This window comes from Kogia breviceps, chromosome 3, assembly GCF_026419965.1.
Source record: "Kogia breviceps isolate mKogBre1 chromosome 3, mKogBre1 haplotype 1, whole genome shotgun sequence".
NCBI classification, from domain to species: Eukaryota; Metazoa; Chordata; class Mammalia; order Artiodactyla; family Physeteridae; genus Kogia; species Kogia breviceps.
Window position 1 is genome coordinate 142,698,354 of NC_081312.1, and position 24,547 is coordinate 142,722,900.

General features: G+C 36.5%; 1 protein-coding gene across 1 annotated transcript in view; it reads left to right on the forward strand.

Moving 5' to 3' along the window:
• Positions 1-24,254, forward strand: part of ADAM10 (ADAM metallopeptidase domain 10) — a 111,439-nt gene extending 87,185 nt beyond the window's left edge. Inside the window, exons 11-16 of the mRNA XM_059056235.2 lie at positions 6,839-6,989; positions 7,799-7,982; positions 8,697-8,805; positions 9,277-9,497; positions 20,181-20,307; positions 22,062-24,254. Of these exons, the coding sequence (XP_058912218.1) occupies positions 6,839-6,989; positions 7,799-7,982; positions 8,697-8,805; positions 9,277-9,497; positions 20,181-20,307; positions 22,062-22,156 (887 nt within the window). The 3' untranslated portion in view covers positions 22,157-24,254. The remainder of the gene's footprint in view (positions 1-6,838; positions 6,990-7,798; positions 7,983-8,696; positions 8,806-9,276; positions 9,498-20,180; positions 20,308-22,061) is intronic.
• Positions 24,255-24,547: the final 293 nt, after the last annotated feature.

Below are 24,547 nucleotides of genomic sequence, written 5' to 3' on the forward strand. Positions count from 1 at the left end.
CCGAATAATATTCCATTATATGGATATACCACATTGTGTTTATCCATTCATCTGTTATGCCTCTTGTAGGGCATTTAATATGTTCTAAATATTCTACCTTTTATTATGTTTTGGGGGGTCCTTGTCCTATTTTACAAGATTTTAAGTTACTTGAGGGCAGACACTGAGGCCTGCTCATATTGCACATAAACAGCACTCTTATAGATGAGTTAAACATATGGCAACAAAGGAGAAAGAATTGAGGAAGGTTTCCAGATAAGCATGGCCTTTCATTTTTTTAGCTGCATTTAAAAAAAAAATTTATTTATTTTATTTATTTATTTTTGTCTGCATTGGGTCTTCGTTGCTGCATGCAGGTTTTTCTAGTTGTGGTGAGCAGGTGGCTACTCTTCGTTGCGGTGTGTGGGCTTCTCATTGCAGAGGCTTCTCTTGTTGCGGAGCATGGGCTCTAGGCATGCAGGCTTCAGTAGTTGTGTCACATGGGCTCAGTAGTTGCGGCTCATGGGCTCTAGAGCGCAGGCTCAGTAGTTGTGGCTCATGGGCTTAGTTGCTCCATGACATGTGGGATCTTCCTGGATCAGCACTCAAACCCATGTCCCCTGCATTGGCAGTAGGATTCTTTTTTTTTTTTTTTTTTCTTTTTTGCGGTACGTAGGCCTCTCACTGCTGTGGCCTCTCCCGTTGTGGAGCACAGGCTCCGGATGCGCAGGCTTAGCAGCCATGGCCCACAGGCCCAGCAGCTCCACAGCATGTGGGATCCTCCCAGACCGGGGCACGAACCCATGTCCCCTGCATCAGCAGGTGGACTCTCAACCACTGTGCCACCAGGGAAGCCCCAGCAGGCGGATTCTTAATCACTGCGCCACCAGGGAAGCCCTGCATTTTTTTTTTTGAGGTATAATTGACATAACACTATGGCCTTTTTTTTTTTTTTTTTTTTTTTTTTTTTTTTTTTTTTTTTTTTTGCGGTACGTGGGCCTCTCACTGTTGCGGCCTCTCCCGCTGCGGAGCACAGGCTCTGGATGCGCAGGCACAGCGGCCATGGCTCACGGGCCCAGCCGCTCCGCGGCACGCGGGATCCTCCCGGACCGGGGCACGAACCCGTGTCCCCTGCATCGGCAAGCGAGCTCTCAACCACTGCGCCACCAGGGAAGCCCTGGCCTTTTGTTTTTAATTGAAATTTATACAGAGATAATTTAGATTCACATGCAGTTGTAAGAAATAATGGAGATTCCATATACCCTTCACCCAGTTCCCCCCAGTGGTAACATCTTGCAAAACTGTATAGTATCATTACAGCATTACATATAGCAAGGATATTGACATTGATACAGCCCACAGATCTTATTCAGATTTCCCCAGTTTTTCCTGTCCTCATTTCTCTGGGTGTGTGTTTAGTTCTATACAGTTATATCATGTGTAGCTTTATGTGTCCATCACCACAGCCATGATAAAGAATAGTTCCATCACCACAAGTAATTCTTTTTTTTTTTTTTTTAATTTTTTTTTGGCTGTGTTGGGTCTTTTTTGTTTGTGTGGTACACGAGCCTCTCACTGTGTGGCCTCTCCCATTGCGGAGCACAGGTTCCAGATGTGCAGGCTCAGTGGCCATGGCCCACGGGCCCAGCCGCTCCGCGGCATGTGGAATCCTCCCAGACCGGGGCATGAACCCGTGTCCCCTGCATTGGCAGGCGGACTCTCAACCACTGCGCCACCAGGAAAGCCCATGTGTTGGGTCTTTGTTGCTGTGCATGGGCTTTTCTCTAGTTGTGGTGAGCGGGAGCTACTCTTTGTTGTGATGCGCGGGCTTCTCATTTCAGTGGCTTCTCTTGTTGCGGACCATGAGCTCTAGGTGCCTGAGCTCAGTAGTTGTGGCATGCAGGCTGTAGGACACACGGGCTTCAGTAGTTGTGGTGTGCAGGCTCAGTAGTTGTGGTTCATGGGCCCTAGAGTACAGTCTCAGTAGTTGTGGCGCACGGGCTTAGTTGTTCCGCAGCATGTGGGATCTTCCCGGACCAGGGATCGAACTCGTGTCTCCTGCATTGGCAGGCAGATTCTTAACCATTGCGCCACCAGGGAAGTCCCACCACAAGTAACTCTTGGCGTTGCCCTTTTATAACCACACTCACCTCCCTCCTGGTGTCCCTTCACCTGCCCCACTAAACTATTCTCCATTTCTAAAATTTTGTCACTTCAAAAATGTTATATAAATGGAATCATACAGTATGTAACCTTTGGGATTTTTCACTCAGCATGATTCCTTGGAAATTAATCCAAATTGTTTGCCTGCATCACTAGTTTTTTCCTTTTTATTGTAGGTGGTATGTGTGTACTACAGTTTAACGATTTTTCTATTAAAGGATATTTGGGTTATCTTCAGTTTTTGGCAGTTATGAATAAAGCAGCTATAAACAGGCTTTTCAGGTGAATATAAGTTTTCATTTCTCTGTGATAAATGCCTCCAAATCCAACTGATGGATGAATATAGCCGTTGTTTGTTTTTATTTACATGAAACTGCCAAACTGTTCTCTAGAAGGCTGTACTATTTTACATTCCCACCAGTAGTGTATGAGTGATCTAATTTCTCTCTATCCTTGTCAGGTTTTGGTATTTTTATTTTATCCATTGTGATAGGTATATAGTGGTATTTCATTGTAGCTTACTTTGTGTTTTTCTGATGACTAATGACATTGAATATCTTCTCATGTGCTTTTTTTGCCATATGTATATCTTCTTTGGTGAAATGTCCATGTTTCTTGGCCCTTGAGTTTTTTGGTTTTGTTTTTTCTGTTGAGTTTTGAGGGTTCTTTATATAGTCTAGATGCTAGTCACTTGTCAGATATTGGTCTGCATATATTTTCTTCCTGTCTTTAGCTTGTCTTTTCATCCTCTTTACAGTCTTTCGCAGAGCAAAAGTCAAATTTTGATGATGTTCAAATGATCAATTTTTACTTCTATTGATTGACTTTTTTTATAAAGCCTTTTTCTTTTAAAAGGGCAGATTAAAGTTACATTGATGTTATAATTTTTGTTATTGTTGTTATCAGTGGTAGTTTTTCTAAATCTTCTTAGTGTAGAAGTGACACATAGATTCTTCATCTGTAAACTGGGTTTTCACAATAAACTTCCTGATTGAAAATGACTTTAAAAGTGAGCATATTTGTCTTTCTCTGTCTGACTTCACTTAATATGATAATCTCTAGGTCTATCCATGTTTCTGCAAATGGCATTATTTCATTCTTTTTTTATGGCTGAGTAATATTACATTGTGTGTGTGTGTGTGTGTGTGTGTGTGTGTGTGTGTGTGTATATACACACCACATCTTCTTTATCCATTCATCTACTGATGGACATTTAGGGTGCTTATATGTCTTGGCTCTTGTAAATAGTGCTGCAGTGAACATTGGGGTTTATGTATCTTTTCGAATGAGAGTTTTCTCCAGATATATGCCCAAGAATGGGATTGCAGGATCATATGGTTTTAGTTTTTAAGGAATCTCCATAGTTCTCCATAGTGGCTGCACCACTTTACATTCCCACCAAGAGTGTAGGAGGATTCTTTTTTCTCTATACCCTCTCCAGCACTTAGTATTTGTAGACTTTTTAATGATGGCCATTCTGACTGGTGTGAGGTGATACCTCATTGTAGTTTTGATTTGTATTTCTCTAATAATTAGCAATATTAAGCATCTTTTCATGTGCCTGTTGGCCATCTGTATGTCTTCTTTGAAGAAATGTCTGTTTAGGTCTTCTGCCCATTTTTTGATTGGGTTGTTTGTGGGGTTTTTTGACATTAAGCTGTATGAGCTGTTTATATTTTGGAAATTATACACCTTGTCAATAACATTGTTTGCAAATATTTTCTCCCAGTCTGCAGGTTATCTATTCGTTTAGTTTATGGTTTCCTATGCTGTGCAAAAGCTATTAAGTTTAATTAGGTCCCATTGGTTTATTTTTGGTTTTATTTCCATTACTCTAGGAGACAGATCCAAAGAAATACTGCTGCAGTTTATGTCAAAGAGTGTTCTGCCTATGTTTTCCTCTAGGAGTTTTGTAGTATCTGTTCTTATATTTAGGTTTTAATCCATTTTGAGTTTATTTTTATATGTGGAGTTAGAGAATGTTCTAATTTCATTCTTTTACATGTAGCTGTCCAGTTTTCCCAGTACTACTTTTTGAAGAGACTATCTTTTCTCCATTGTATATTCTTGTTTCCTTTGTCGTAGATTAACTGACCATAAGTGCATGGGTTTATTTCTGGGTTTTCTATCCTGTCCCATTGACCTATATGTCTGTTTTTGTGCCAGTACCATACTGTTTTGATTACTGTAGCTTTGTAGTATAGGCAAATACCAGAGAAAGACAGACATCATATGATATCACTTGTATGTGGAATCTAAAAAAAGGATACAAATAAACTTATTTACAAAACAGAATTGGACTTACAGACATATGAAGCAAACTTATGGTTACCAAAGGGGATAGCAGGGACAAGGGCATGGGGGGGAGATAAATTAGGAGTTTGAGATTAACATATACACACTGCTATATATAAAATAGGTAAACAACAAGGACCTACTGTATAGCACAGGGAACTATACTCAATATATTGATAACCTATAATAGAAAAGATTCTGAAAAAGAAATATTTACATAGATGTATGTGTGTATAACTGAATCACTTTGTTGTACACTTGAAACTGACACAACATTGTAAAATATCGATACTACAGTTTAACATAAATAAATAAATAACATTTACATAAGATAGAAAAAAACGAGCATATTGCTTTTTAGTATGGGAAGGAAATTTGTTTCTTAAATTACCATGAAATATGTACATATTATAATTTTTGTATTTAAACAGCCCCTTTTCCCTCTATTTAAGCTGTTAGCAAATAGCTGATTTGAAGTAATATTTTTGTATGAGATGAAAACTAATGTGTAGTAAATATTGCATGAATCGTTTTCTGACTTTTGTCATTTGTCCTTTTCTCCTAAATTACATGTCACATGAATTATAAAATGATTATTGCTAGACTGTAGAAAAATCATTATTATTTACTTAGTATATATTTGCATATTCATGCTTCTAGTTTTTGAGAACAAAAGAGATGGTATAAAATGAAAGAGAGAGGGAATTCCCTGTCAGTCCAGTGGTTAGGACTCGGCACTTTCATTGCCATGGTCCCGGGTTCAATCCCTGGTTGGGGAACTGAGATCGCAAGCCTCGTGGCATGGCCAAGAAAAAGAAAAAGGAAAGGGTGGGATGGAGCTTCAGTTACCTCTAAAATTTCCTTTAATGTTGGATGTGGTCAAGCATAAGAATGAAGTTTCTGAGTATAAAGCTAGGCTTTCTAGAATATTTTTGATTCAGATGTGCATTGTTTTGGGTTCCTGTGCTAGAGATATGTTCCCTTTCACTCACTCAGTTCTCAGTTTGAAGACTGTGCTACAGCTGTTTTGCACATTGATTTGGTGTAGCAGAAAGAAAAGAGCACCAGATTTTAAATCCAGAAGACCTGGGTTTAGTCTGTGTTTTGTCCATAACTGGGGCATATGGTTTCCAGCAAGTCACAAACTCTGTGAAAGTTAGTTTTCTTTTCTCTAAAATGAAGACATTTGATTCTTTTCATTTCCCTGCAGATACTGAAATTCAGTGATTTTATGTTCTTAGACTTAGCATTCTTGTTCCAGTTTTAAACTTCACTGGAAAAATCAAAGAACTTTTAAAAAGAGCCTAAAAATCTTTCTGAAATTATTCACTATGCTTAGACCAGACAGTCTAACCTTAATGAACTAAGATCTGACCCAATATTGTTAGACTCTGGAAACACAACAAGTGTAAATAATACATGGTTCTTCCCTTAAGGAGCTTGGTCTAGCTGACAAGCAAAACTAATGTACATTACAAAAAATTTACTAATTGACTAGGATGCAGTCAGCCAAATAGAATGTGGGAAATTCCATAAAATAAAATGACCCAATTTCTTTAACAATTAATAGTATAAAAATAAAAAGAGGTGAGGGAATCTGTTACATATTAAAAGAACTTAAGATACATGTCAACCAAAAGCAACCGTGGGGAGAGGGGTTGGGGGAAGCTTGTGTGAAACTTGGTTCAAATAAACTAATGTAAAGAGGCAATTGAAGAAAATTGAACACGGATTGGCTATTAGATGCTATTAAGCATACTGCTAAGTGTTTTAGATGTGATAATGGTATTATGGTTAGATTTTAAAAAGAAAGAACTCCTTATCTGTTAGATTCATCTTGGGATATTAAGAGCAGAAGAATATGTTAGATGGAGGTGTACAGCAAATTGTTGAAGTTGTTAAAGCTAAGTGATTGGTACATGAGAGTTCACTGTACTTATTCTTTTACTACTTCTGTGTATGTTTGAAATTTTCTAACAGAAAAGGTTTAATTTTTTTCTGGTTGATGAAACACTGACTTACTTTGTACTTATGTGCTAAAAATATAAATAGTACAGTCATTGTTCAGTAAAGCTCAGTGTGGCATGGCCTAAATAGAATGCTACCGCTTCTGGGAGGGACCTTAGAAGGGGAGCATCAGGTCAAATTCCCTCACTGTACAGCTTAAGAAACTGAGGCCCCAAAAAAGGGAAGTGACTTGCCTAAGGCCACATTGCTAGTTAGTGACCAAGCTACTGTTATAATTAGATCTTCTAATTTCCAGATTCCTAGTTTGTTCTACTTTTCTTATTCTTCGAAATTTTCCTTTCTTCTTTTGTTCTGTGGCTTTAAAGAGTTTGTGAATTTTAAATAAAATTAATGTTGCATATAGTGCTTACTTTGTCTTACTTATTTTCTTCAGAATCTGGCCAACCTATTTGTGGAAATGGAATGGTAGAGCAAGGTGAAGAATGTGATTGCGGCTATAGTGACCAGTGTAAAGATGAGTGCTGCTATGATGCAAACCAACCAGAAGGGAAAAAATGCAAGCTGAAACCTGGAAAGCAATGCAGGTACCTTGCTAATTCCAGTAGTGTTAATGTTCCTGGGAAGTCACCTGAGGGCAGTTATGTCAGATTTCAAACTGAGATTAGGAGATGTATGTGGTTTTGGAATTTTGTTATTTGTTGTTGGTTTATTTTTCTGGAGTAGTAGTATTTAGTGCACTGTTGTTGGCAGATTGAACTACTTGTAATTGTAGTTTGTGTGGCGGGTGTTAAAAAAGGACATGCAAAGGACACTCAATAAAATACATATTATTTAATGCCTAACTTTAAAAATGTGACTTGTCAGTAGTTTTAGAATCTTAACTTTAAATATTTAGATAGTATGGCTTCCATACACTCCTGTAACTTAGTTGTCATATAATTTCACTTGCCAAATTATTTTGGTAGTGATAGATATAAGCAGTAGAATATTGTTTGTGCAGTACTTTCAAAATGGATGTTTTGTGTATCCTAGTTTGATTTTAGTGTATATATGTGAGAAAAGTTGATAAATTGACTAATGTGTATCTATGAAAAACAATGACTTGCCTAATATTTAATCCATTTTCCATTGTAGCCTTTTACTAAAGGCAAATAGAATAGAATAAGAAAGCCGAATATAGTATGACTTCATTATAAAAACAAGATTCTTAATCACTTTTCTGCACTTATTAGAGTGTTGAAATTTAATAGCCTCTTATTCCAATAAGACTTGTTTAACAGTAACATACTTAGCATTTAAAAGATGAGATTTATGATTTAAAAATTAGGACTGTATCTGTGTGTATAGGAAATATCCTAGTGATTTTCTTTACTCACCTCAATGTTTCTTCTAGTCCAAGTCAAGGTCCCTGTTGCACAGCACAGTGTGCATTCAAGTCAAAAACTGAGAAGTGTCGGGATGATTCAGACTGTGCAAAAGAAGGAATATGTAATGGCGTCACAGCTGTCTGCCCAGCATCTGATCCTAAACCAAACTTTACAGACTGTAATAGGCATACACAAGTGTGCATTAATGGGGTAAGCATTTGATTTGTATGTTGTTTATTTAGTTTTATGAAACCTTTTTCAGAATAATTGTTTGTTGCCACTTAAAGCCGCATAAAGTAATTAATCTTGGTCCCAGTTTCAACATCCCTTTCTATTTCCTCACAAAGCTGTGAATGCATTACGTGGCATAAGTGCCTAGTGGCATTTGATTAGTTATTGACTTGTCTTTCATCTTTCTACTGCATGTGTTTGATACTCTCTAGAGAAAAATAGTTACGTAACTAGGCATGTAACTTTGTATTGCTTTTAAGTTTTATAAATTAATATTTTAATACTCTAAATAAAAGAACTCTTGGTTATTTCCTCTGAATGTGAAGCCTTTAAAGCTTTCTTGGCTAAATAATCACTTTCCTCTACATGAGGAAAATTTCATTTTTCTCTTCTTATAAAGGAGTCATAATAACCAACATAAAGTGATGCTCATCTAATCTCCTTCTCTATTTTTGTTTGGTCTAGATTTTTAAGTTACCATTTCTTTTAAAGATTTACTATCTTATTTGCACTTACTCTTTTAAAGATGTGTTTATACAATCCATTTCTGATACTAATCTATGCTCCCCCACCCCGACTTGTATTTCTACTTAATTATTTTAGCATTGGAGGTGTCTCTGTCTGTTACTGTCAACAAGAGGTTTGACCGTATCGTATAGGGATTAAATAATTGGTCTTTTATTTTTCTTTCAGCAATGTGCAGGTTCTATCTGTGAGAAGTATGGGTTGGAGGAGTGTACCTGTGCCAGTTCTGATGGCAAAGATGATAAGGAATTATGCCATGTCTGCTGTATGAAGAAGAGTAAGGCTTTTAAAATGCAAGAGTATAAAATCTGTTTCAAAAACCTTATTTTCTCCTAAATTTTAAGTGTTAAACTTTGATATACAGTTGGGACAGATAATTTCCAGCTGAACTGATCCTCTTGAGAAATTTTAAAATGTAGTATAGAATTGTGTTTCTAGTATTATGGTCCCTACAATGTTTTTAAAATGATAAACTAGACAAAACCTGCCAGCATTTTTACAATAATTAATATAAATAGTTAGAAGGATTTAAAGCTATTGTAGGCACTAAGTCAGGAGTTGCTGGTTCTTTGTTTATGCTGTAATATTTAAGGTTAATTACCAGTGGTGTTATCTAGTCTAACTAATGAAAGTCTATATAACATGTCATGGTGATGATTTTAGTCAGTTTCTTCCTTTCCTCCCTCTCTCCCTAGCTAGCCCGATAGGAAATCTGATCTTCAGCTTATATTTGACACTTCTTTTGCAGTGGAACCATCAACTTGTGCCAGTACAGGGTCTGTGCAGTGGAACAAGTACTTCCTTGGTCGAACCATCACCCTGCAACCTGGATCCCCATGCAATGATTTTAGAGGCTACTGTGATGTTTTCATGCGGTGCAGATTAGTAGATGCTGATGGTCCTCTAGCTAGGCTTAAAAAAGCAATTTTCAGTCCAGAGCTCTATGAAAACATAGCTGAATGGATTGTGGTAAGTATAGTTTTTATTTATAAAGAAACCTTATCTTAAAATGATTTGATCATAATTTTACTTGGTTAGAGGTCACCGCTGTTATGAGAAAATCACTTCTTTTCTGTTTATACTGGAGTTATAGTTGACCCTTGAACAACATGGGTTTGAACTGCATGGGTCTGCTTATAAGCAGATATTTTTCAATAGTAAATACTACAGTAGCACACAATGTGGAGTTGGTTGAATCTGCAGGTATGGAGGAACCATGGATATAGAGCTCTTTGGAGGTGGTTGGCTAACTATGATTAACCTGCCACATTCAAGGGTCAACTGTATTTTATCTGAAGAGTGATTTTTAAAGTTCAAGTAGCCCTGAGTATTATTTTCTCCTCAAGTAGTCAGAATCTCCACATATGTATCATTCATAGATTTAGTTGGTAGGTGATGGGAGTCATTCTGTTTTACTCTGCTCCCTGGTTCATGTCCTGGATGGGTTACTTCATCCTTTGGTCCATATGATGAGAGTATTGTCATGGAACTTTTTCTTGAAGTTGTTTTGGAAAGCCCTGCTTGCTTTTTATACTTCTCCCTTGTCTCAATATAGCCAGCTCTGGGTTCTACTTTGCTGAACAGGAGAGATGAAAGATTTTTCTAAAGGTTTTTTTTCTGATGTTTCAATGTAGTTTCTGCATCTTCATCTTGTCCGTTATAGGAAAGGTTGATTAGGGTAAGATCAGGTACAGAGCCTTTTGCAGATTTTTTAATGATTATGGATGTTCATTCAATATATATCTACTGAACTATATTATTTTTAAGCCCACATTTTCCCCAGTTGTACAAATATTGCATTTTTGAAAAAGATTGCTGAGAATGACTATATTAAGTCACTTAAATATTTATGTTTCTAAGTTTTTGCATTAAAATAACAGTAGGAAACTTTCAGGTGATGTATTTGAGAGTGTACTGTGCCTGAACTGAATGAGTTTGCTTTGGAAATTGACTTAAAACTCAGCTCTTCCCCACTTACCAAATTATTATTATTATTATTATTATTTTTATTTTTATTTTTATTTTTTTGCGGTACGTGGGCCTCTCACTGTTGTGGCCTCTCCCGTTGCAGAGCACAGGCTCCGGACGCACAGGCTCACCGGCCATGGCTCGTGGGCCCAGCCGCTCTGCAACATGTGGGATCTTCCTGGACTAGGGCACGAGCCCATGTCCCCTGCATCGGCAGGCGGACTCTCAACCACTGTGCCACCAGGGAAGCCCTTGCCAAATTATTTTTTACATTTTTTAATGTGTGTTCAGGATTGAGGATGCCTTAAAAGCACACACAAAAATAGTCCTCTGTCTAGGTTGTCTGCCCCTTTTTGGTACTATTGTAGTAAAAATTTATAATAAAATTTTTGGAATTATCTCTAGCATTAAAATGGTATTTATTATACATAGGAAGTATAATACTTTGCATGTTAGAATATGTGATTTTTAGATATGTAATGATGACTATATAGTGGCAGGATTGTTGAAGTTGGATTTAGGAGACCTAGGTTTTAAACCAAATAATTGGGTCTCCTTAAAATGTTGTATGTTACTCATTTTTGTACTCCTGTGCTGGGTGTATAATTTATGTATTCAGAGAGTACCTGTTAAAACTAAAGGTGCCTTCTGGCACTATGGTAAAAGTGAAAAGAGTACAGGCTTGGAATTACACAAGGATTCAGATCATCCTTCTGACGTTTGACAATTCTGTGACTTCAGGTAGCTTACATTTCATGGCTCCCTTACTTCCGTGTTTTCAACTCAGATCCAGTTCTTATTTTCTTTTCTTCTGATTATCTCTAATAAGAAAAAGTTGAGATCTGGTATACTTGTCTACTATGGGAAACAGTGCGTTCAAAGAAAAAAATTCAGATAATTGGAATCTCAGAGTTATGTTCTGCTGAGTTTATGTTGTTGCACCAGATGTTTTAGGTTTTCTAGATAGTAAATCATATCATCTAAAAATAATATTTTTTCACTTTTCTCCATTATATTTAATTTTGATTCATTTTATTTAGAATTTCAAAAACTCATTCCTATTTTAAAATATTTAATAGAAATGATCTTTTTAGTTAAAGTGTTTTTAAAACCTTATTTCATATTTTAGATTTGAGGATTTTGTGAAATGCTTCTTACAATGAATTTTAGCAATGTGAAGTCTTTTCTTGTGCTCTGGAACTGATTAATCAGGCACTTTTAGGTTTATGCAGATTTGCCTTAAATGGGTATAGAACGCTATTAAATCAGTGTTGACATTCACATGCCACCCTTTCAAATAGCATGGTCCATAATGCCTGAAGAGTACCATTAGGCTGTTGCTGCATTTGTGAGCATTAATCAGATCAAACAGTAGGATAAACAACAGCCACTTCCTTACAAGTTATTTGTCTCATTTGTGTTACTTGCAGAGTTCACTTGCATAGCAGAGTTCATTTTGCTACACTGGTCTTTCATCATGTATAAGGAAAGTGTCCTTCTAGTTAGTAATGTAGGTTATTAGTTTGCTCTGGTAAGAAGCTGTGAAAGGGATGATGGGTTAGTTTCACTGACTTTCCTTTCCATTGGTACCTGGTGACTTTTTTGTCTCCTTTCCACAGTATACTATGGCATCTTTTTTCCTCATGAGGGTAGAGTGGGAAGAACCTTAACAGTTTAATAGTTCAGGGCATGAGTTACTGACTGCTATAGGCACTGACTGCCATGGAAATGATGTAATAAAGACTTTTACTTTCTTTTCTGGGGAAAAGTTGTTTTTGACAGTAATGTTTGAATGTAGGCTGAGTGCCTACTGTGTGTCTTGCCAGGAGATAATGATATACATCCTTTGGATTTATCGAGGGGTCACCTAGTTCTTGAAAAGTTGGAGAGCATTCACCAGTAAATCTGTTAAGACGCTGTGCCACTGTCGCCTTTTCATTAAATGGGTACATTGGTAATTCTTTTTCATGTTCTTCCATAGTTAGTGATGTGTTCACATTTTCTGCACCTTTTGTGTTAGGTTTGACATAGGAAACCACCTTTGACCTTGATTTTTTTCAAATCTATCACTGTATTTACCCCATACTTTAAAATAATCACCTGTTAGATTGTGGCGTTTTTCTTTTTAATTTGTTCAGATTTATCAGGAGTTCATCTTTTTATTATTATTTTGACAAGAGTCAACTATGTTTCTCATTTTTGAATTAATTTCTTCTCTCATTTTGCTGTAATTTTATGAAACTAGGTAAGTATCTGGTGTTCTTTTTGAAAGATTTAGAGCAGTGTTTCCAAGTACTTCACAGAACACTAGATCCATAGGTTTGGTAGTCAAATGAATCTGGAAAATATTGCGTACTATAGTCCCCTCTTAGAGATTTGTGATAATATTGTGAGAAGCCCCATGATAAAAAATCTTTTTAACTTCATTTTCCAAACTTACCTGACCTTTATTCATATTGTACATGAGAATCACCTAAGGGCTTAGACCAATTAAGTCAGAATCTCTGGGGATGGAGTATAAGTGTTTGGGTCATTTCAAAGCTCCCAACTCTCAATTCTGATGAGCAACTGGGATTGAGAACCAACCATTCATGTAGAACAGGGGTTGGCAAACTATGGCTCATGAGCCAAATTTAGCCCACTGCCTATTTTTGTATGGCTTGCAAGCTAAGAATGGTTTCAAGTGTATAAGTAGTTGAAAAAAATCAAAATAATATTCTTCTGGGGACTTCTCTGGTGGTGCAGTGGTTAAGAATCCTCCTGCCAATGCAGGGGACACGGGTTCGAACCCTGATCCTGGAAGATCCCACATGTGGCGGAGCAACTAAGCCAGTGTACCACAGCGCACCACTGAAGCCCGCGTGCCTATCTCCGCAACGAGAGAAGCCACCGCAATGAGAAGCCTGCACACCGCAACAAAGTGTAGCCCCCCGCTCGCCGCAACTAGAGAAGGTCTGCGCATAGCAATGAAGACCCAATGCAGCCAAAAATAAATAAATAAAATAAATTAATGTTTTTTAAAAAAAGAATATTACCCGTAACAGAACTAATGGCCATAATTAATTTTAAAAATATATGTTCTTCTGAAAATTATATGAAATTCAAATTTCAGTGTCCATAAGTAGTGACTTATCAGAACATGGCCATGCCCATTCAGTTATATATTGCTTATGGTTGCTTTTGCACTTTGAATAGTTGCAGCAGAGACTGCCTGGCCCCATAAAGCCTAAAATATTTGTCTGGCCTTTGATAGGAAGTGTCTGCCAAGCCTTAATCTAGACCAGTGGATCTCAAAGTGTAGTCCCCTGACCAGCAGCATCAGCAGCACCTGGGAACTTGATAAAAATGCAGATGATCAGGTCCCACGTGCACCCCTGAGTTGGTATGTGGTGGTGCATGCTAAAGTTTGGGAACCATTTTTACAGTCTCTGCAGTGTAATGACTCCTTTTTAAAAGACTTGTAACAGAAATTTTCTACTTTGTCTTCCTGCTATGTTGAAAATGGAAGGTGGTTGTGGACCTCCAGAGTCCTTTGTTGCCTAGTAGAATAGGCCTCATAGATATCACTACCGAAACTTTAATAACAAACATGCAGTATTGTCACAGGGCTTAGCATATGATAAGGAGTTAGTATGTGTTTGCTAGATGAATGAAGCAGATAACTATGTCATAATTTATATGGAAAAGAAAAACTCACACATATTATTTTGGGTCATTTCAACTTCGAAGTTGTAATGTTTTCAGGTATCTCTCAGTGATATTTTAACCTGCTTGCCCAGGCTGAGTATAAAGTAACAAGATTAGTAGCCAGTTGCTTTCCAGAGGGGTGGTCCGTGGAGTGTTGAAAGATAAAAGAACATTTAGTCAGAGTCCAGACAATGGTATCTTCTGAAGGATGAAGGGAAGCTTTCTGCCCCTGCAGGATGGCATAATCAGTATCCTGACAAGGGACTGTGGGTCCCACCCACATGGTCTTGTGACCACCCGGAAGTCTAGAGCATGTTTGCTGTGACTGAGAGTTGTTAACACTGGAAATTCATCTAAAGAATTATATGATTAACTTTTTCTAGAGATCTTTAAAGCTAAGATTATCTTATGTCTGAAGAGACTTGATGGCTTGTCTTGCCCCTTCCCCCTCACAGTTTTTTGGGTGAAACCTGTTTTATTGTTTTGTTATCCTATAGGTCCTTTTTGTTTATTTAGATTATTAAATAAAAAACTATTGTAATTAGAACATAATAAATTAGACTGGCAAATTTTGACCTTTCATTTTTGTCATTTTTACTTAATTTTTCTACTTTGTGTTCTTTTGGCCATATAAGTGGATGTATTGAACATCATCTATCTGTTTCTTATGTAGAATTATTTTCTCAGACTTGATTTAGTACTTGTAAACTTCTAAGCTGTTTTTTAAACTTTTGGATGTCTTCTCTTTGTCTCTTAAGTTTCACTTAACACCCTTGTATCTATGAAAGACAAGAGCTTGACTGGTAATTTACATTCATTAAATGCTTGTTGAATGAATGACAGCTCTCTTTTATTTCAGACTCTTAACAGGTGGACAAACTGATCTCTTTTCTGAGATGAAACACATATATTGCACTTATTAGCCTGGTTGGTATTCTTTTTCCAGATTTTATAGTATATGAGAAAACATGTGATTTAGCATTTACCACTCTCTGATAATTCTCTTTTGAAGGGGGCATTAAAAAGAAATCTTCTCTACCAAAGGTGACCATATTTACTAACACTCTCAAATGTGCTATTGTTTTGTTTGGTTTTGTCCTTGCTATCTTCTATCCACTGCAATATTCTATTTCTGAGAGCTACTGTCATTGTCACGAAAACATCTCAGCTTTGGGCTTTTGAGGTATATAGTTACCTGGAAGATTTTAGAGGAAGACCAAGAACACTGCTAGAAGGGACTGGAAATTCTCAAGGACCTGGGTGCCACATTTTCGTAAATGTCTGTTGACCTCAGCTGGGACTCTGTTCTTTTGACCTTTGTTTTCTACAAAGTTATAACCACTATTAAATCCAGGCTTCCTCTCTCCAGTCTGCTTTTGTTACTGCCATACTACTTGCATCTCTATTTAAAACTGTATAGGTACTGAAAAACTGGTATTAGAAGAGGTGTCAAACCATAATTTTTATGTCCTCTGTTGTAAGAGCCTTTTGCATTATTTGTGCGTGCGTGCAATCTAGATATAACAAATGTGCAATCTAGATATAATAAATATAATAAATGAGAAGTGTTTCGATAAGTCAGTATTTGGAGTAATGACTCACGTGTAATAACTAGTCCAACAGGTACTTTTTGGTAGAGTAGATACTGAGTTTATAGAATATAAATTCAAAAAGCTTGCAGTCCAGTTTGGGATAGAGAGGATAAGCACACAGAAACATATTCTTAGTTCTGCATCTTGTTTTCACAGGAAATAGGAGAACCTATTTGGAGAAGGCTTCTTTAAGGATGTGATACCAAAGCTAAGTTCTTAAGGACTAGTAGAAGTAGAGGGACAGGTGGATGTTTTATGAAGATAGAGCAGCTGAAATAGTCACAGACATAAGAAATATTTTAAATAAAATTTTTTTTCACTTTTATCCTTTTGAAAAGTGTGATTATCTTTATTTTTTAATTGACAAAGTAATATGTTGAAAAGTAAGCCACCTTTTTTCCCTGGAGCCCAGTCCTCTCAAGACGAGTTTCTTATATATTTTCCAGAAACTGTACTTTTACAAGAAAATACATTTTAAAAAGACAAGGAATCATATATTTACTGGGCTGCAATTCATTGTGTGCTCTGGTTTGTTTTTTTTTTTTCTCTCTCCCACTTAATGATTTATCTTGGAGATCTTTGGTGGGAAGCTTTTGAAGAAGGGTTTTACATAGAGGAATGACATAGTTCTGTGTTTTAAGTAGTTGTAGCACTGATGACCATGTGGAAGATGGTTTTCAGCAGGGAAGACTAGAAGGAAGGAAATGTGTTAGAGAATAGAATGAACGTCAGGGATGGAAGGGCATCTCCCATAACAGAACTAGCCCACCAGCCGGAAGGTAGGAAGACCCTTGACCCTTTGTGCTTATAAAATGGATCACATTAGAGGTGATACTGCCTTTCCAGAGGGTATTTGGAAATATACAGTAGTTGTCAGAGTAACTGAGGGACTCTACTGGCATTTGATGGATGAGGGCCATGTATGCTAAACTTCCTGCATTGCTCAAAATGGTCCTGTACCACAATGCCAGCATGTCTACACTGAGTAAGAAGCACTCATCTGCATCCTAGTCACGGGCTTGCTTGTTTAAAATGCAGTTCCCTGGGCCCTCCACCAGAACACTGAATTGTAAGTAATGTTTTACTGGAACACAACCACATTCACCTGTGTTGTGTCTTATCTATGGCTGCTTTTGTACTACAGTGGCAGAAATGAATTATTTTGACCAGGACCACATGGCCCACAAAGCCTAAAATGTTAGTTGTTTGGCTCTTTATAGAAAAAGGTTGCTGACCCTTGGTAGAGACCAGTAGTTCTCAGTCTTGGCTACATAGTGGAATCATGTGGCAGCTTTAACAAAACTGCTGATGTCAGGATCCCACCCCCACCCTACTGGAGTCTGGGATTTAGTCCAGGTATCTGAGTTTCCAGCCGATTCTAATGTGTAGCCAAGGTTGAGAACCACTGGTATAGAGCAGGAAGAGTACTTGTAGCAGTACAGGCTGGTGATTTTGGTTCTTAATGATTTTCCTGGGTCAGAGTGTCAGAGTTGCAGACAGGAAAGGTAGAAGAAGGTCTTAACTTCATTGAATGCCACATTTAAAAGGCCTGTGGATGCTTGGAACACGACAAAAGCTGTACATGTAGTTCTGCATGTGACAGTAGGCAGAAATGAAAAGAGGAATCAGCCAGAACTTGAGTTGACAGACTGAGGACAGGACTTAAACCCTGCCTTTATTTTGATAAATAGGGTGTCTGTTATTTGAGGATGAATAAAACAGGAAAAACAACAGGAGCCTGTGGGAAATTTATTTAACAAGGGAAAGGGAATATAATCCTAAAGACTTACAGAGAGGAGCAGTGCTCTGAAAATTATTTTCTACAGAAACCAAAAGAAAGTTTTAGAAAACTATCTGGCAATCTCAGTAGGATGCAAGAAATGGCTTCTGAAAAGTAGATTGTAAGCTGTGGTTTCCAAGCCAGATTCAGCCTGGCAATTGTGTCTTTGTATGGTCTACCTGTTGTTTTTAGAAATTTTGAATGAGTTGTTAGCATTTAGAAACAGATTTCATGTAAAAATTCAGATTCGTAGCTTCTCTTTAAAGATAAATCTTTCGGCAGTAAGGCTGACTTGCATCACCCCTTGCGCTCTCCTTTCTTGAACACTTCATTCCTAAAGGCAATTAGGTGAGGCCAAGCAAGGCATCCATGCCTGGTGAGTGGAGCTGTACTGGCACAGGGCAGGGTGCCCTTTGTACCCTGTGGAGGGGTGACTGGCTTGGGATGTCAGAGTACAAGTATTGTGAGGAGGGTGTCTACTTAGGAGGGGCAGTTTTAAAAGGAACTAGGGCTCCTTGGAGAAATGACTGATTCCAGTGCTGGGGCAGGGAAAGAACAAGATGAACCTGGAACTCCTTGTGCCGGCTGAAGTGCTCAAAGAATGGTGAGGACATGCCCAAAAGACACAATAATGATAGTAATGGATTGTAACCCATTAAGAAAAATAGGAAATCATGAGGGAATAAATAAATGGATAAATGGAAAGTTTTCTGAAGAATAGAATATTTATATAGTTCTAAATTATGTCTGTACAAAATACTCATTGACTACAAAAGAGAAGAGTATCTTTTTGGTAAAGTTTGGCAGTTAACACCTTGATCAAGTGATCCAGTTAACGTCCTTAGTAATGAGATCAAAGTCATGTGTCACCTGGGTTGGATGCAATGAGAAGAATACAGCATCACTTCTGAGATATTCTTACTAAAGAGATATGACCTGAATCTAATAATAAACATCTCAGAAACCCCAGTTGAGGGACATTCCAATGCAAAATAACTGACCTGTAATCTTCAAAAGTGTCGAGTTATATAAGCTAAGGAAAGACTGTGGATTGTTTCCAGATTGCAGGAGACTAAAGAAACACAGCTGGTAAATGCAGCACAGTTCTGAATCGGATGGTATTGGGACATATGGCAAAACTTGAATGAGGAGGTCTGAGGATTAAATGGTAGTGATGTAACAATGCCAATTTCCTGATTTTGTTGTGATTATCTAGGAAAACCCCCTTAAGTTGCAGGAACTCTATGCTGAATTGTTCAAGTGTAACAGGACATCATGGTAGCAGTTTACTCTCAGTTGGTGCCAGATTTTACAAACTTCTTTGTACTGTACTTGGAACTTCTCTATAAGTTTGGGATTCTTTCAAAATTAAATTGATATGTTTATATATATATATGAAAGGCTTTATGCACACACGGGGAAAGTGGCTTGGGGTATTTTACCACAACATTCATTTTTATTTCAGCTTCTGTTTCTTTAATTATATTGTCACTGCTGGATAAAGAAAACAGTATAGAAGTAGTAGCCTGCTTGTTTTAAGGCCCCAGATCCGAGAAGCGCTTCTTAAATAGGAGTTTTATTGGCAATAATTAGCAATAACTGTATATGTATTATAACAATCTGTGTGAAAGCCAATATATAAGGTTCATAGTTTTCTAGTTGTTACTATTTTGTATGATGTTTATTAGTACATGTTATCTTAAGACAAAAATTGAATATTTTGAATTGGAAAATAGATTTATTAAGAATGGCAACAGTAATTTTTCTATAAATAAGATTATGTCAGTAGTTTTTGAAGGTTTTTTGTTTGGCTAATTGATTTAATATGATTTAAGTTGGAAATGAAATTTTTTAGTACCTTCTTAGAGGTAAACTTTACCTGCTTCTAGAATGTGTGTATCCTTCCACTTTTCATATTAAAGAAGACAGTTAACCTTTAAATAAGTGAATATATATGTAATAGATATTTTATATATATATATAATGAAAACTAAGATACATTGTATAGGAATAATTTAATAACAGTAGTCTGGGACTCAAGTTCCAAATGAAATAGAGAAAGAGGAAAGAGGGGCCTCAAAAAAGATAGAATTTCAGTCTTAGCTTTGATGATGAGAAAAAAATATAGGTTAAAGAATATTTTAAAAATCTATCTAGTAGAATTTAAAGCAAGTTATATACCTTCTAAGTCACTGGATAGTATAAAAAGCAAAGTCTGTAAGAGTAACAGGCAAAAGAAAGGAAGGAAGTATTTAAATCAGAAAATATTTAGTAACATGGGAAAATGCAATATAAACTATATGCAGGATGACCCCAGTTTTGCACGTGTGTTTTTCTGTGAGTATGACAAACATAGTTATATAGAAAAGAGACTGAAATGAAAATATGATTGAGTGGTTTCCTCTAGGAAGTGAAATTATGGGTGATTTTTATTTTCTCCTTTGTACTTTTTTTTAATTTAAAGAGATTAATATATATGTGCTTTTATATGATATCTACAACTCCCAATGAACAGATGTTCTTCAAAAATTAAAATGTAATATATCCTATTATATATTTTATATAATCTAAAATATTCTAAAATATTTTATAGTTTTTTCAGTGCAAAAATCTGTTTATTTCTAGGCTTATTGGTGGGCAGTACTACTTATGGGAATTGCCCTGATCATGTTAATGGCCGGTTTTATTAAGATATGCAGTGTTCATACTCCAAGTAGTAATCCAAAGTTGCCTCCTCCTAAACCTCTTCCAGGTAAGACAATTTGAGCAATATTTTTATTACTCAGAACCATTTAGCAAGTAGAACTGAATTATAAATGAGTCTTCAGTAACTAATATATTATACTTTTTCTCCTTGAGAAGGGATTACTGGATGAATTATGTAGTTGATTTTTAAGTGTGTGTTTTTTGTTGTTTTTTTTTTTTTATCAGCCCAGTCTAGCTTATGGTTGCCGATTTAATGCTAATATATCCTTTAAAAAAAAATCCAAAAATCTTCCCTTTTTGGTTTTATTATGATAGATTACTTTTAAATGATTGTTCTTTCTATTCTAATAGCTATGCTTCAGTTATGGTTTTTAACGTTCGTGCTCTTGAAATATTTTCTGGCACATAAAGTCATTTTCCCTAGGGATGATGCTTATGGGGAAATATAAGTCCTAGTCTGTGGGAGAGTCTTAGAGTAGAGGCTTCACTTACCAAACAACCATAGTTATTCTCCATCTCTGAAAACAACTCCTAAGGTTTTGTCTCCACCACCCTTTACCTCTCAGGGAGACAGGGCTGGGAGGAGATACCCTCTTTAGACGAGCCCCAGGGATTTGGAGAAGGAGGGTAAGGAAGCGACTGCTCCGGGTTGCTTAGGCCCCACCCGTCTCTCCCACCCCCTCCCCAAGGTAGGTGTCACTTCCACGCTCCACTCAGGACACCTGCAAAGTAGGTGTGGGACAACACTGTCCCAAGGCCCCAGGTAAATGGCAGTAGTTCCCTCTCCTGTCTCCCACTCACTTCTCATTGAAGCCTCTTGCCTCAGGCCAAATCCACTGCCCTACCCAAAGTTGTTTAAAACTGGGGGTTTCTTATAATTTTCTCCATTTTCCCTCAGTTGTTCCCCTATATTTACCTATCTTAAGGCAAGAGAGGTCAGTGGTCATGCTGGGACAGTATCTTGGTGGGAATCAGAGGAAATTTGATTTTGATGTCATTGCTTTTTGTAAATTAGCACGTTAGCACTCTGGAACTGATGTCAGTTTCTTAGGGATTTCCAAGGGCCAAGTGACACTTTTTAGATACATTACCAATTATGGCCTCATTTAATGATGCAATTCTTTTACTTAATTTCATTTTAAGCATTTTCCATCTCTTAACTGTTGTTTATTGAAGGCTCACAAAAAATGTTGAGCACTTTTACATGAATTATCATATAATCCTCACAACAGACTGAGTTAGTTATTATCCCTATTTTACAGACTAGTCATCTGAGTTTCAGAGAGGCCAAGTCATTTGCTCAAAGACACCAGCAATTTCTTCCTCATGGCGTCTATCCTCAGACCCATATTAATCTAATAGTTGTAGCTGTTAAGCACTTGAAATGTGGCTAGTCTCAGTTGAGATGTATTGTAAATATAAAATACATACAGACTCTGAAGACTTAGTATTTTTAAAATGAAATATTTCATTAATGATTCCTTATATTGATTACATCTTGAAATGATAATATTTTGACTATATTGGGTTAAATGAAATAAAAATATTATTTAAATTATTTTACCTGTTTCTCTTTAACTTTTTTCATTGTGGTTACCAGAAAATAGAAACTTACATACATGGCTCATATTATATTTGTTTTGGACAATGATGATCTAGAACCTTTTTTCTTTTTCTTTTCTCCTTTTTTTTTTTTTTTTTTTTTTTTTTTTTTTTTTTTTTTAACTGAAATGGCAGCTTTGTTTTTAAAGATTGAAAAGCTCTTGGTAAATCTCTCTTGCTTTTGTTTGTGACTCACAGGCACTTTAAAGAGGAGGAGACCTCCCCAGCCCATTCAGCAACCCCAGCGTCAGAGGCCCCGGGAGAGTTATCAGATGGGACACATGAGACGTTAACTCAGCTTTTGCCTTGGTTCTTCCTAGTGCCTACAATGGGAAAACTTCACTCCAAAGAGAAACCTATTAAATCATCATCCCCAAACTAAACCCTCACAAATAACAGTTGAAGAAAAAAATGGCAAGAGATCATGTCCTCAGATCAGGTCCTCAGAATTACTTAAATTTTAAAGCCTGAAAATTCCAATTTGGGGGTGGGATGTGAAAAAGGAACCCAATTTTCTTATGGACAGATATTTTTAACCTAATGGCACAAAGTCTTAGAATATTATTATGTGCCCCATGTTCCCTGTTCTTCGTTGCTGCATTTTCTTCACTTGCAGGCAAACTTGGCTCTCGATAAACTTTTATCACAAATTGAAATATATATATTTTTTTCAACTGCCAATCAAGGCTAGGAGGCTTGACCACCTCAACATTGGAGACATCACTTGCCAATGTACATACCTTGTTATATGCAGACATGTATTTCTTACGTACACTGTACTTCTGTGTGCAATTGTAAACAGAAATTGCAATATGGATGTTTCTTTGTATTATAAAATTTTTCCGCTCTTAATGAAAAATTACTGTTTAATTGACATACTCAGGATAACAGAGAACAGTGGTATTCAGTAGTCCAGGATTCTGTAATGCTTTACACAGGCAGTTTTGAAACAAGAATCAGTTTACCTTTTCCTTATGATGGAGTTGGTTCTGATATTCATTTTGTTTTATCAAATGGCTGCTAAGAGCACAAGAGTGACGATGCTGAAGAACACAGTTAAGTGCAAACTGGACATATGCAGCATACTACTACTTCAGGCTTAGTTCTTTACGTAAATGTCTGATTTCCGCTTACTTATTTTAAACTTTCTAATTCAATTACATTTTTTAATTGATAGGTGAAATTTTATTCATGTTTGGTAGCAATTATGTCAGTGAAATGATTCTTTTTATTTGCAGCCTCTTATTTGTATGCTAATTACGTTTTGGTTTTGTCTGATACGGAAAAGAAAAGCTGTGTCTCTATTTTATCAAAATATTTGAACAGTGTTTTCAGCATATCATCACTGATCATTGGTAACCACTAAAGAAGAGTGATTTGCTCAACCAGTAAGTAGTTAAAATTGTAGCTAGGCCTTCTGACATTTTTTTTCCCTAAAATATTTTAACTGCAATGAAGGTGAAACAGCACAATGTCCCATTCCAAATTTATTTTTTAAACAGGTGTAAATAATTGGCTTTTTAAAGAAAGAAGGCAAAAGCATTTAATGTATTAACAGGCTTATTGCTATGCAGGAATGGAAGGGGGCATTACAAAAAAACTTTAAGCTTGTGACATATTTATTGCTTCTGTTTTCCAGCTACATCACTTAAATTAGAAGTAAACAGCTATGATTTTCCTGGCTTCACATAGGAGGCAAATTTAGGGAAAGTTGAAAAGATTTGTGTTTGGCTTTTTTTTTTTTTTTTCCTTTTTTTCTTAAGAGTATAAGGTTTACACAATCATTCTCATAATGTGACGCAAGCCAGCAAGGCCAAAAATGCTAGAGAAAATAATGGGATCTCTTCCTTGTAAACTTGTATAGTACGTGGTGACTTTTTTCAAAATACAGCTTTTTGTACATGATTTAGAGACGAATTTTGTACATGAAACCCCAGATAGACTATAAATCTAAACAAACAAGTAGGTAGATATATATGTAATTGCTTTTAAATCATTTAAATGCCTTTGTTTTCGGACTGTGCAAAGGTTGGAAGTGGGTTTGCATTTCTAAAATGGTGACTTTTACTCTGCAAGAGTTATTAGTAACTTCTTGAGTGTGGTAGACTTTGGAACATGTACATTTTTTGCTTGTAATGTTATCCTGTGGTAGGGTTTTGGCAGGTACATACTGCCCTATTTTATTTTGAGTCTAAGTTAAATGTTTTCTGAAAAGAGATGCGTGCACTGAACTCTTTCCACTGCAAATCAAGATGTGGTAAAACAAAAGGATCAAGACAAATGAGATCTAATACTACTGTCAGTTTAATGTCCACTGTGTTTTATACAGTATCTTTTTGTTCACTTTGGAAATTTTTACTAAAAATTGCAAAAAATAAAGTATTGTGCAAAGATGTAAGGTTTTTTGAAACTTGAAATGCATTAATAAATAGACTTGATGAAATCGTCTTGAAGGTTTCATACTCTTTGAACTCTGAGAACTATCAAAAGAAGCTTCCCGCAAGGCAGCTTTTCCTTACTAAATGAAAGAGATTGTTAAGCAGAAAGGATGGTCTCTTTCCACACAAGAACAGATATCTTTATTCCTAATTAAGACTTCATGTAAAAATTTTATGGTGAGATATCTCTTTCTACACACAATGAACATTTGAAAAACATTTAGTCTCAACTGCTTTACATTATTT